At 41.3% G+C, this 14,355-nt stretch overlaps 1 protein-coding gene across 1 annotated transcript in view; it reads left to right on the forward strand.

Annotated features, from left to right (window-relative positions):
- The first annotated feature begins 1,126 nt into the window (after positions 1-1,126).
- GRAMD2B (GRAM domain containing 2B) overlaps positions 1,127-14,355 on the forward strand; it is a 73,831-nt gene continuing 60,602 nt past the window's right edge. The window contains exon 1 of the mRNA XM_074954032.1: positions 1,127-1,298. Within this exon, the coding sequence (XP_074810133.1) occupies positions 1,174-1,298 (125 nt within the window). The 5' untranslated portion in view covers positions 1,127-1,173. The remainder of the gene's footprint in view (positions 1,299-14,355) is intronic.

A 14,355-nucleotide genomic window follows, 5' to 3' on the forward strand; every position in this document is an offset into this window, starting at 1 on the left:
GCTGTCAGCTGCCTCTGGAAAGAAAGGGTAAGCAAACTGCTCGTACATTCTTCAACAAAAAAACTTCAAAAAGAGACTGCAACGAGAAACTGCAGAACTGGAATTAATTTGCAAACTGGACACAATCAAATTAGGCCTGAATAAAGACTGGGAGTGGATGGGTCACTAGAAGAACTAAAAAATGATTTCCCCATGCTAATTTTCCCCCTACTGTTACTCACACCTTCTTGCCAACTGTTTGAAATGGGCCACCCTGATTACCACTACAAAAGTGATTTTTCCTCCTGTTGTTAATAGCCCACTTTAATTGAATTGTTTCATTAGAATTGATAAGGCAACTCCCATCTTTTCATGTACTGTGTATATATATTTTGCCTACTGTATTTTCCACTCCATGCATCTTATGAAGTGGGTTTTAGCTTCACTAAAGTTTATGCCCAAATAAATGTGTTAGTCTCTAAGGTGCCACAAGTACTCCTCATTGTTTTTGCTCATACTTCATTGTTACCTGGTGATTTGAATGTTAAAGGCTTATCCATATTTAAATGAGCTGCAATGTCTTCACTTTAAAACATTTACATATATCGATAATTATACTCACATATATACATATGTTAATGTGGGTGTGCAATAAAATAGTTTTGATATGCAAAATGATTTAAATATAATAGCTCATATAGTATATAAAGTATACTTTCTTGTTCCTTCTGGGTAATTAGAGTCAGGCTGATAATCCATTAAAATAGTCCATATGCTAGAGTGTATTTCTGTTTGTTTCTGATGCTAACCTTGTCAAAGAAATACTATTTGAAAAAGTGCAATTCTTTTATATACCCTCATTTTCTTTATTTAAATGGCAGAATATTATTACTATTAGTATTAGAGCTACATATGAAAAGTAGTATATACAAGCTAGGGAATAGGACTAGTAGTCATAAGTTCTAAAGTCATATCACACCACACAGTATGGACACACCACTGTGGACAAACGGAAAACCAACTTGTGATGTCATGCTAATATGTTACTTATTAACAGGTCTTTAAAAAAAAAAACTAGCTTGAGCTGGATTCACACCAAGAATGCACTTCCTTCCGCAGTGAAAGGCTGAGCTTTTAAAGGATCACTTTGGAGATCGGCTGAATTTGTTGAATTCTGCAGTTAACTCCCTTAAAATGGTGAGAAAAAGGCATTCCCAGGATAAGTCAGTTTTTCATTATGCGAATCAGAACAGCTTCCCAAAGCCCGGTGATGGCTCTCCACTCAGCCTTACAGATAGCATCGGATCAGTGTTTATGAGGTAAGCTCAGTATGTTTCAGACTCTGATTGAGCATTCTGAACCTATTTTATATCTGGAGCGAGAGTAGCAGCAAAAGAGTGGGATGGCACCATAACACCTACACTGCTGGAAACCCTAATAAAGACGTTTAATTTGTAAAGGCAAAGCACACAGTGATAACGATTACAGTTGGATTAGAGACTGCACTTGGTATGCGGGAGTTAGTCTGAAGGGAGCCACGTGGGGGAATTTATGGGGGAGCACAAGATTTATGAGATTACAATTCCTTATTTTTGTATAGCAATAATAAGACTAATTAAAAAATAATAAGTAGGACTTTGAATTTGTATAGCATTGTCCATCTGAGGATTTCAAAGCTCTTTGCAGTCATTAAGCCTCATGCCAGCCCAGTGAGGGTGCAAGTATTATTTAGAAAGTAAAAGTGGATTTGAATACAAAGTGGATTTAAAGTGTACTAAAACTGGGAAGTAGGTCAAATATTTTCTCAAGCATTATGGCCTGTGGGCAACTTTATAGTGCTTGTTAAATTGAGTTTTAAGAGAAATTCTTAAATTTGCATAATAGCAAAAAGTGCTTGTGTGATGTGACATTTCATAAAGGCTTTATAGTAAAATGTTCTACTGGAAAAGCTCATATTCTAAGTGCCAAATCCAGCTCCTCCTCAGCAGTCACAGAGGTCTCCCAAGCAGCACTACTATCTATCGCCACACTATCAGTGTGGTTCCATTGGCCAGTGAAGGTTCTGGATGCCGGGCGGACTGTACAGTGGGTGTACAGCTTCCTGCATGGCATGGCATGGCATGCACTCTTCTCTGAGCAGGGGTGGAGTGGGAGGAGCTTACACGAGTGAAGGAAACAGAAAGGGGAAGGCCAGAGGGTCCACTGCTATGTGGATCCTCTCATCCGCCCCTTCTGTGGGCAGGGATGCTGGAACAATTTGTATAGGCCAGAATAACTGGCAAGAGCAATGCAGATCTGAACTTCACAGCTGACCTTTCTCTCTAAAATCTCTATACATTCAAATCCCCCAAACTTTAGAAAAGTCTCATGACAAACAGTCAAATGAAAAAAAGTCCCCTTCAATTATGTCATGCAATAGGGGACAGCCAAAAAATGACAAGTTTTTAAAATGCTTTGAAACCAGTGCTAGAAGTCTAAATAATAAATTGGGTGAACTAGAGTGCCTCGTATTAAATGAGGATATTGATATAATAGGCATCACAGAAAACTGATGGAATGAGGATAATCAATGGGACACAGTGATACCAGGGTACAAAATATATCGGAAGGACAGAACAGGTCATGCTAGTGGGGAGTGGCACTATATGTGAAAGAAAGTATAGAATCAAATGAAGTAAAAATCTTAAATGAACCAAATTGTACTATAGACTCTCTATGGATAGTAATTCCATGCCTGAAAAATAAGAATATAGCAGTAGGGTTATATTACAGACCACCTGCCCAGGATGGTGTTAGTAACTCTGAAATGCTCAGGGAGATTAGAGAGGCTATTAAAATAAAAAACTCAATAATTATAATAATGGGGGATTTCAACTATCCCCATATTGACTGGGTACATGTCACCTCAGGATGGGATGAAGAGATAAAGTTTCTTGACACCTTAAATGACTGCTTCTTGGAGCAGCTAGTCTGGAACCCACAAGAGGAGAGGCAATTCTTGATTTAGTCCTAAGTGAAGCACAGGATCATGTCCAAGAGGTGAATATAGCTGGACCGCTTGGTAATAGTGACCAGAATATAATTAAATTTAACATCCCTCTGGCGGGGAAAACTCCGCAGCAGCCCAACACTGTAGCATTTAATTTCAGAAAGGGGAACTACAAAAAATGAGGAAGTTAGTGAAACAGAAATTAAAAAGGTACCGCACCAAAAGTCAAATCCCTGTAAGCTGTGTGGAAACTCTTTTAAAAGACACCATAATAGAGGCTCAACTTAAATGTATACCCCAATTTAAAAAACATAGTAAAAGAACCAAAAAAGAGTCACTGTGGTTAAACAACAAAGTAAAAGGAGCAGTGAGAGGCAAAAAGGCACCCTTTAAAAAGTGGAAGATACATCCTGTCAAGGTTCCTCCCCCACTCTGAACTCTAGGGTACAGATGTGGGGACCTGCATGAAAAACCTCCTAAGCTTATCTTTACCAGCTTAGGTCAAAACTTCCCCAAGGTACAAAATATTCCACCCTTTGTCCTTGGATTGGCCGCTACCACCACCAAACAAATACTGGTTACTGGGGAAGAGCTGTTTGGACACGTCTTTCCCCCCAAAATACTTCCCAAAACCTTGCACCCCACTTTCTGGACAAGGTTTGGTAAAAAGCCTCACCAATTTGCCTAGGTGACTACAGACCCAGACCCTTGGATCCTAAGAACAATGAACAATCCTCCCAACACTTGCACCCCCCCTTTCCTGGGAAATGTTGGATAAAAAGCCTCACCAATTTGCATAGGTGACCACAGACCCAAACCCTTGGATCTGAGAACAATGAAAAAGCATTCAGTTTTCTTACAAGAAGACTTTTAATAAAAATAGAAGTAATTAGAAATAAGAAATCCCCCCTGTAAAATCAGGATGGTAGATACCTTACAGGGTAATTAGATTCAAAACATAGAGAACCCCTCTAGGCAAAAAACCTTAAGTTACAAAAAAGATACACAGACAGAAATAGTTATTCTATTCAGCACAATTCTTTTCTCAACCATTTAAAGAAATCATAATCTAACATGTACCTAGCTAGATTACTTACTAAAAGTTCTAAGACTCCATTCCTGATCTATCCCCGGCAAAGACAGAATATAGACAGACACACAGACCCTTTGTTTCTCTCCCTCCTCCCAGCTTTTGAAAGTATCTTGTCTCCTCATTGGTCATTTTGGTCAGGTGCCAGCGAGGTTACCTTTAGCTTCTTAACCCTTTACAGGTGAGGGGAGATTTCCTCTGGCCAGGAGGGATTTTAAAGGGGTTTACCCTTCCCTTTATATTTATGACACATCCTAATGAGGAAAATAGAAAAGATCATAAACTCTGGCAAATGAAGTGTAAAAATATAATTAGAAAGACCAAAAAAGAATTTGAAGAACAGCTAGCCAAAGACTCTGAAAGTAATAGCAAAACATTTTTTAAATACACCAGAAGCAGAAAGCCTGCTAAACAACCAATGGGGCCACTGGACGATGGAGATGCTAAAGGAGCATTCAAGGATAATAAGGCCATTGCGGAGAAACTAAATGAATTCTTTGCATTAGTCTTCACTGTTGAAGATGTGAGAGAGATTCCCAAATCTGAGCCATTCTTTTTGTGTGACAGATCTGAGGAACTGTCACAAATTGAGGTGTCATTAGAGGAGGTTTTGGAACAAATTGATAAACTAAACACTAATAAGTCTCCAGGACCTGATGATCTTCACCCAAGAGTTCTGAAGGAACTCAAATGTGAAATTGCAGGACGACTAACTGTAACCTATCATTTAAATCAGCTTCTGTACCAAATGACTGGAGGATAGCTAATGTGACACCAATTTTTAAAAAGGGCTCCAGAGGTGACCCTGGCAACTACAGTACCCCCCGGGCAAATTGGTTGAAACTATCGTAAAGAACAAAATTGTCACACACATAGATGAACATAATTTGTTGGGAAATAGTCAACTTGTTTTTTGTAAAGGGAAATCATGCCTCACCAATCTACTAGAATCCTTTGAGGGGGTCAACAAGCATCCGGACAAAGGAGATCCAGTGGATATAGTGTATTTAGATTTTCAGAAAGCCTTTGACAAGGTCCCTCACCAGAGGCTCTTAAGCAAAATAAGCAGTCATGGGATAAGAGGGAAGGTTCTCTCATAGATTGGTGACTGGTTAAAAGATAGGAAACAAAGGGTAGGAATAAATGTTCAGTTTTCAGAATGGAGAGGGGTAAATAGCCGTGTCCCCCAGGGATCTGTACTGGGCCCAGTCCTATTTAATATATTCCTAAACGATCTGGAAAAAGGGGGTAAACAGTGAGGTGGCAAAATTTGCAGATGATACAAAACTACTCAAGATGTTAAGTCCCAGGCAGACTGCGAAGAGCTACAAAAGGATCTCACAAAACTGGGTGGCTGGGCAACAAAATGGCAGATAAAATTTAATGTTGATAAATGCAAAGTAATGCACATTGGAAAACATAATCCTAACTATACGTATACAATGATGGGGTCTAAATTACCTGTTACCACACAAGAAAGAGATCTTGGAGTCATTGTGGATAGTTCTCTGAAATCATCCACTCAATGTGCAGCGGCGGTCAAAAAAGCGAACAGAATGTTGGCTGTCTCGCTCACAGACAGCCCCCCAGCCTGAAGCAAATACTCACCAGCAACCACACAACAAAAACACTAACCCAGGAACCTATCCTTGCAACAAAGCCTGATGCCAACTCTGTCAACGTAAAGAAAAGGAGTACTTGTGGCACCTTAGAGACTAACCAATTTATTTGAGCATGAGCTTTCGTGAGCTATTGTGATATTTCGTGAAATATCGGATATAATAGCTCATCTTAATTAATTAGCCTCTTACAGTTTGTATGGCAACTTCCACCTTCTCTGTATGTATATATATATCTTCTTACTATATGTTCCATTCTATGCATCCGATGAAGTGGGCTGTAGCCCATGAAAGCTTATGCTCTAATACATTTGTTAGTCTCTAAGGTGCCACAAGTACTCCTGTTCTTTTTGCGGATGCAGACTAACACGGCTGCTACTCTGAAACCTATATTTGTTCAGAATGTAAACTCTCACTTAACAAAAATGAAGTTCTCGTGGTGATAACAGTATCCTTCAGAGACCAGCCCAACCCACTCCGTTGTGTTGCCAAGGCATCATTCAGACAAACTGAAGCAGTAAAGAGAGGGGCCACCTTTCATCTTAAACATGTGCTATCTTTGCAGCCCAGTTATGACAACTTATTGAGCAGTGAAACAGTTCACAGTGTTTTAACACACCAAACTTCTCCAGGAGAAGCATTGGTTGATGTGGCCTGTTATATCTGAGACACATTTCTTACAGGTTCCAAAAGCAAAAAAAAAAAAAAAAATTTGAGACCAATTCTGCCTCAGATGAAATAAATAGTTCAGTAGAACAGTTTGTTATCCACAGTCTTCTCTGCTGTAAAAACAGGGAGGAGCTGACTCGATAATTCATTTTCATTGTTATATATGCAATTCATTTTCATTGTTATATTATTTCCTCATTCTGAGTTTTTCCTTACACTTTGAGCAACTCATGGTAGGAACCTCCTTTCCTAGACATCTAGAAAAATCTGGGAGCTACCAAAAACAAATAAATGAATAATAATAGCCTCATCCAATTAAAGTCATTGTAGGTCATTAAACAGGCATGACTGGCTTGGTTGGATGCGGAGACATAAGAAAATAACTTGTGATGAGGATAGGATCCTTTTTATAACCGCAGCACAATCACTACAGCAGCAAGAGAGGCAACATGGTCCTAGGACAGGGGTGGGCAAACTTTTTGGCCTGAGGGCCATATCTGGTTTCCAAAACTGAATGGAGGGTTGGGTAGGGAAGGCTGTGTCTCCCCTTACAGCCTGGCCCCTGCCCCCTATCCATCCCCTCTCACTTCCTGCCTGCTGACTGCCCCCCTCAGAACCTCTGACCCATCCAATCCCCCCTGCTTCTTGTCCCCTGACCACCACAACCCCCTACCCCTAACTGCCCCACCGGAACCCCACCCCCTATCCAACGCCCCCCCCCCACTCCCTGTCTCCTGACTGCCCCGACCCCTATCCACACCCCCGCTCCCTGACAGGCACCCCGGGACTCCCACCCCTATCCAACCACCCCATTCCCTGTCCCCTGACCGCCTACCCCACCCCCGGGAACTTCCGCCCCATCCCACCGCTCCCTGTCCCCTGACTGCCCTCTGGGACCCCCTGCCTCTTATCCAACCCCCCCCCTCCCCTTTACCATGCCGCTCAGAGCAGCAGGACTGGCAGCCGCGCCGCCTGTCCGGAGCCAGCCACGCCACCACGCTGCCTGGCAAGAGCTCACAGCCCCACCGCCCAGAGCACTGGCGGCATGGCGAGCTGAGGCTGCAGGGGCACAGCAGGAGAAGGGCTGGGAGCTAGTCTCCCCAGCCGGGAGCTCAAGGGCCAGGCAGGATGGTTCCATGGGCATAGTTTGCCCACCTCTGTACTAGGTTCTACTCCTTCTTCTGCCACTGATCTGCTGTGTGAACTTGGATAGGTCACCTTACTTTCAGTTTCTGTTTCCTCTCGCAGCCTTTGTATGTCTTTTTTATTTATTTTATTTATAAATTCTAAGCTCCTTGGGTCAGGGATTGTCTCTGACTATAAATATATAAACAGCCGAGCACAGTGAGGCTCGGACGTGGATTGGAACCTCTAGGCACTACTCTAATACAAACAAAAATAAGTAGTAGTAATAGCAGAAAGGAAAAGGTCTTTGGATAAAAGAAAGGTTAAAATGGCTGGGTTCCACTGTGATTAAAAGATGAGATTTTTGAACTTTAGGTATAAAGGATACAACAATATACACTGAAGACATATTTTTTTCATAATCTACTTTCCTAATTCTTGATTTGATATTTGTAGTCCTCACAGACTAAGTTTCCCTCAAACACTGGGTGACATGATCTGCAAGGACTTAACTGACATGATTAGAAAGCACTATGGGAGAAATCCTGGCCCTACTAAAGTCAGTGAGAGCTTTGCTATTGATTTCAATGGGGCCAGTATTTCACCTGGTACAAAAACTTATTAGCAGAAGTTTCACTGTCTGTAAGAGTTGGGTATTATTGTTATTAATTATTATTATTATTATTATAAAACTGTCCCCAACCTGTCATTTTGGTAATTATCTCCAAGAAGACCTCAGGTATCATATTGTATTTGGGCCTGAAATCCAGACACTGCTGAGTTTTATTCACAAGAAGGAACTTTACCCAGAAGGAAGAATGGATACTGCAATGATGTTGGTATCCACCAAGAGAAACAGCAGACAGTTTGAGGAGAGCACCTCTGCTGACATGCCTCATAAAAGAAGGAAGGATCAGCCCACAGGTAATGATAATGATAGGAGTCATAACATCCAGGAGGACATCAGCGAGACGGAGGGAATCCATATTTTTGTAGTGTGGGATCATCATATGAACTGGAGCAATATATTTTAATAAGCTGAAGTGGAGGAGCTGTGGAAAAAAGAAGACATGCAGTTCATGCTTGTTAAGCATGACTGTGAAGAAAGGAATTCAATAAAACTATCTAAGCTATGTGAACTTGGCTGAGCCTGTAGCGAAAACTGTGCTGTGATTTACCCCACTTTCAGGATAAAGGTCTCTCTATCACTCCATACTGGGTGAATGTTATTAAACTGCTATTCAGCCACTTGCGTCAGATGAGTTTGTGAGCATCCTGCCACAAAGCTGTCCCAACATACTGTGGAGGTTCAAACAAATAATATGAACATCAGTCCAATCCTTCTTACTAAATGCAGTTGTTCCTCCCTTAGGATTACTCAGAGGCCATTCACACCTCTATTATGTCCAGGGTATTAACATGCTGCACTTGCTACAGTAAATCAATAGGGGTCAATTAGAATCTCTCTGCAGGATTCCCCGTCTGGTACGTAATAAGGTGGGTCAAAAGACAAACCCAACTAACCTGTTGTAGTGTTGATGACATTTAATGGGCAAGGCATACTATACAAGTAGTTTGAGTGTTTATATAATGGATAACAATGCTGTCCTGATCCTTACCAGAGGATGGATTTGGCATATGATATGCCTGTGGGTCCTTTGTAGAGAAGTGCTGATGATATGGGTGTAAGGTTTTGATTATGTGTTATCACTGTGAGAAGGCACTTGTGTGATGGCCTGTGGGATTAATTTTATGCACATTTCCACTTGTGGATAATAGTGTTTATGTCTCATAGTCGTACCTGCTGACTTCTTATGGCAATCCACAGGGAACAGCACATATACTGACTATGAGTGTGTGCATAGTTGACTTACTTTGTGTCTTTTGTACATATTTTGTATGCTAAATGACTTGCAGATGTTTCACAACCCTTCACTGACTTGCTTGTATGCCTAATAGGCGTGTCTCTTTAGCATGTGTGATAGAATTAGAAGTCGTGCTGCTGTTTCAACATCTTTCCACATGTCTTGCCAGCACAATTTTTATATCTGTGTGGTTGTGGTTAGAGCCTGCCCATGTCTCACATGTGTAAAGCTTAGTGAAAAGTCTTTATCTAATCTTATCTTTGTCCTTGAAATGACCCTGATAGTAGGATTCTGTGAAATATCCTTTAGATTCTGACCTCTTGCACATTGCTGGCCAAAAAACCTCACACACACCCTCCCCTCCTGTAATAGACCCATAAATTCTGGCTGAGTTACTGGAGTCCTCAAATCCTGATTTAAAGACTTCAAGTTACAGAGAATTCCTACATGGAAGAAAGCACAGCACATGACTGTACATGTGGCCTTGTGACCCAGGAGTTCCTGGGTTCAGGTCCTTCCCCAAGCATAATCTGGTGATCATATTGCTTCTCTGGCTGGCTTTAAGCATCTTACTTTGAGGGTACTTACAGGTCACTGCTTGTTTATCCATGGACTTTTCTAAGTGGATGTTGGTGTGTGCAAGACAACCAAAAAATATGGCTCTTTTCTTAATTATTGGTCTGTGTTTGCCTTACACTTTCCAAGCATCACGATTTTACCTTGGCACTTAGTGTTTACTGCTAGACAAATTCTTCTGTAAAGTTTCATGGCAGTGTTATGGAGGACTCTGGCCACTGCTATATTGTGACATAGGCAGTTGGCCACACACACACACCCCTATCTTTATGCACTGTATTCACTGTGGTTCTCCACTAGTCCGTTTTAGCATTTTCTAACCTATTTGTTGCATTTCCCAAAATTTTCCTGCCTCAAACACTTCTATTAAGCTTTGCACAACTCTTGGCTGTATCTGTGTACTGTATATCATGTTTTACCTATGCTATGGACGGCAGTGGCACACACAACAGTGGACCTGTACAAACAACTAGTAACCAGCATTAATAGTTGTCTGCGCAGGGTCCACTATTTTCCTCCCTTGGAATCCAGAAGGGAGTGACGCACATACTTTGCAAACTATTATTAGTTTCTCCTTTACATAATCCGAATACTAAATATTCTTATATTGTACCTAACAATTTAACAGGGATGAGCAGAAGCCAGGATGGTTTTGGTTTTGTAAGACCTCATTGTTTCGGTTTTGCAAAACATCATCAGCCTGGTTTTGGTTTCTCAAAACTAATAGAGATATAAAAAAACCCACATATGAAAGCATGCAGTGAACCCTCATAGCTGCAAAAATATGAGCATTTAAAATAGTACCATCCTTATTGCAATAATCTACCTGCCAGGAGTTTGGGAAAAATGGAACCTGGGTCTGACCTACCGATGTGCTGTTGGGCCAGTTCGCAGAGATCACTTTACCTGTCATTGTGATGGAGACCCCTGCCAAAGAGGATGCATGTCAAGGACTCATGATTCTTTGGGACCAGAGTTCTTAGTCCCCAAAGAGGACTGAAAAGTGAATCCCATGAGCATGTGCGGCTCTCTGCACTATTGTGTACTTCAGGATAAGGAGGATTAAGAACTGGAGGCTTCTTCTTCCCTGGACTGCATTATCTGGTGCTACTGTGCTGAAGATGCTGCCAGCTCTTCCCTCTCCTGACTGTGCTGTATAGTGCTGCCCTGAAGTTTTACTTTCTCCCTTCTCTCCACTACTACAATAGACAGAGAGGCTGGGGGAGGAAAAAGAGGCGACTGCCATGGAGGCTTTTTATTTCTTTAAAGAAATATCCCCATCTGTTAAATCTCCTCCTTTAAGCCCCATTCACCCCTCATTAGTAGCTGCCAGTGTAGACAAGAAATCCTGGTTTAAATTGTCTTGGGTGTGGAGGGAGCTCCAAAAGCTGCTACACTATTGACTATAATGTGGCATCTTTCTATTTTGTGATGTAACTACTGTATTTCAACTCTATATATGAAGGTGCAGAATGATAATGTGTATTTCCCACTCAAACATCAACCTTCTTTTAAAAGAGGAAAAGAAGATACATCAGCTACTCACATGGTCCCCATTACCGTAGTATCCAAATGCTGCACAGAATAAATGCATGGAAGACTCGTATCACTCCTGTGAGGTCGGGACGTGCCCATTGTACAGGTGAGGAACTGAGGCCCAGATCCACAAAGAGATTTAGATGCCATTGAGATCCACAAAAACCCCACTCTTCTGCCTCCTAGACTCACTCAGTGCCTAAATTTTTGCTGTAAAAGTCTTCTAAGGTGCCTAATTTCTGCCTCAGGCATCAGGCACCTGCCTGAGGCAGTGACGCCCAAGACCAATCTCACACCTAAGCCCCAGTGCAATCCTCAAACCAGATGAAGATAGGCATTGATTGTCCTGCCTATCTAACCTGTAGTCTATTAGGGGTGCTCTGAGGAGGCCTTCCTTATAAACTTTAGGCCTGCAGTTTGGGTACTCATCCATGCTGTGAGAGACCCCAGTTCAATTTCCCCCCTCTGCCTGATGAAAAGAAGGCATTTGAACAGGGATCTTCCACCTCTGAGTGTTGCACACCTAAGTCCCTTTGTGGATCCAGGTCTAAGTGACTTACCCAAAGTCAGACAGGAAGTTTGTGGTAGAGCGGGGCCTTGAACTCAGTTTCTGGAAGCCTAGGCTAGCTTGCTAGAGTGGCCAAAATTTTGAAATTCAGGCCATATCTTCACTACAAAAAAAAAAATGCACATACACACAGAAAAGATATTCTTAACTAACTTGAGGTAAAAGCTTAGGGCTTGTCTACCCAACACAGCAAACAGCTCTCCAGGGCCGGATATCTAGACCACTAATTGGGTAGGTCCTGCTGATGCACTCTAAAAGGTACCAGAGAAGTAGTTATGGAGTTTCTAATTATGAGATTTAGGATGGGCAAAAACTGTGTCACCTGTGACAGGAGCAGCATCTCAGATAGTAACTATATGAATGACTGAAGACTGGCAAGCAGTACTCAAGGGGTTCTCAGATATACCTGATGTACTATTGAGCAGTAAGAGTAGCGTTGGTGAGCAGGGTTCTAACTACAGCTGTTTTTTTGTTCAACCAAAAAAATTGTTCCAACTTGAAACAAAAAAGCAGAATTTTTTATGTTTCTTCAGAACAAAAATTCTGGAAAGTTTCATTTTGAAACCATCAAAGCTTTTCGTTTCAATAATATCAAAATATCTCATTTTTACTTTTATATTTCAGTATTATTTTAATGTAAAAGTATAAACAAAATGAATCTAATGGATATTGGAACCAAGATATTTCAACATTATCAAAACAAAACAACAGGAATCATTTTGACTTTCCTATAAATTTTTTTTGTCAAAATAAACATTCATGTAACATGTTTGATTTTGACAAAACTGAATTTTCCAGCAGAAAACTGTTCCTTTGAAAGTGTTTTGACCAACTCTAGTTATGAATTCTCCAGCTTTTACAATGTAGATTGTGTAATAGTGACTGTGGTATCTGAATGATACTAGAAAGAAGATGACCTGTCCTGGGATGGTCAATAACATTATTCTAGTCACCACCTATCATGGTAGGATTCTTTTTCAGAAATCAGAATTTTTTCAATGTAAAGAAAAAAAAAAGACCAGTATGGATCTAATATTTCAGATGCAAAATTAAAGTACAATAAATACAGATTAGTCTTTGCAGCACTGTTCACAGCAAGTCTATCGGAAGCATTCAGAATATCTTATAGCTCACTGTCTTTTAAGTACATGTAGGGCTGAGGAAATATGAGGCCACATTTTGGGCCTAGGTGCTTATTTATAGTATATTAATATTTATATCCTATGTTTAAACCAATATTAATTCAGTTTTGTTTAAATGGAAACAAACTGCACCATTAGGGGTAGCTGTTCAATGTGGCTTTCATTTAGCACAGTTGTTCTCAACCAGAGGTACGCATACCCCTAGCGGTATGCAGAGATGTTCCAAGGGGTACATCCACTATTCTAGATTTTTGCCTAGTTTTACAACAGGCTACATAAAAAGCACTAGTGAAGTCAGTACTAACTAAAATTTCATACCATGACTTGTTTACAGTGCTCTATATACTATACAGTGAAATATAAGTACAATATTTATATTCCAATTGTTTTATTTTATAGTTATATGGTAAAAATGAGAAAGTCAGCAATTTTTCAGTAATAGTGTGCTATGACACTTCTGTATTTTTGTCTGATTTTGTAAGCAAGTAGTTTTTAAGTGAGATGAAATTTGGGGGTACACAAGACAAATCGGACCCTGAAAGGGATACAGTAGACTGGAAAGGTTGAGAGCCCACTGATCTAGCAGCACTACACCAACCCTCTGGGAAGAAAGGAGGGGAGAAGCCAGGGTTAGCAAGGGTGTCAGACAAAGGACCTTATGCCTCTCATTATCTTTTATTCTTGCATCTCACATCCTTCTTATATCCCACTCTAGTTTGCCATCCTACACTGTGTTTTATCCAGATTAGGTCCTGATCATGTAAGTTGGTCTAGTACAGGGATCAGCAACCTTTGGCATGCGGCCCACCAGGGAAATCCGCTAGCCGGGCTGAGACGGTTTGTTTACCTTCAGCGTCTGCAGGTTCGGCCGATCGCAGCTCCCGCTGCCGTGCAAGGCCAATGGGGGCTGTGGGAAGGGACGGCCAGCACGTCCCTCTGCCCACGCCGCTTCCCGCAGCCCCCATTGGCCTCGCACGGCAAACCGCAGCCAATGGAAACTGCAGTTGGCCGAACCTGCTGACACTGCAGGTAAACAAACCGTGAGGCTCATTAGCTCTAATCCAGAAGAACTGGCGGGCCACGTGCCAAAGGTTGCCAATCCCTGGTCTAGTAGACCCAGTGTCAGGATCAAGACCTTAGACTGTAGACTCCTTGGAGCAGGTACACATCTTTATTATTTGCCTGTAAGGCTTCTTG

This window comes from Natator depressus, chromosome 5 (assembly GCF_965152275.1).
Source record: "Natator depressus isolate rNatDep1 chromosome 5, rNatDep2.hap1, whole genome shotgun sequence".
Lineage (NCBI taxonomy): Eukaryota > Metazoa > Chordata > Testudines > Cheloniidae > Natator > Natator depressus.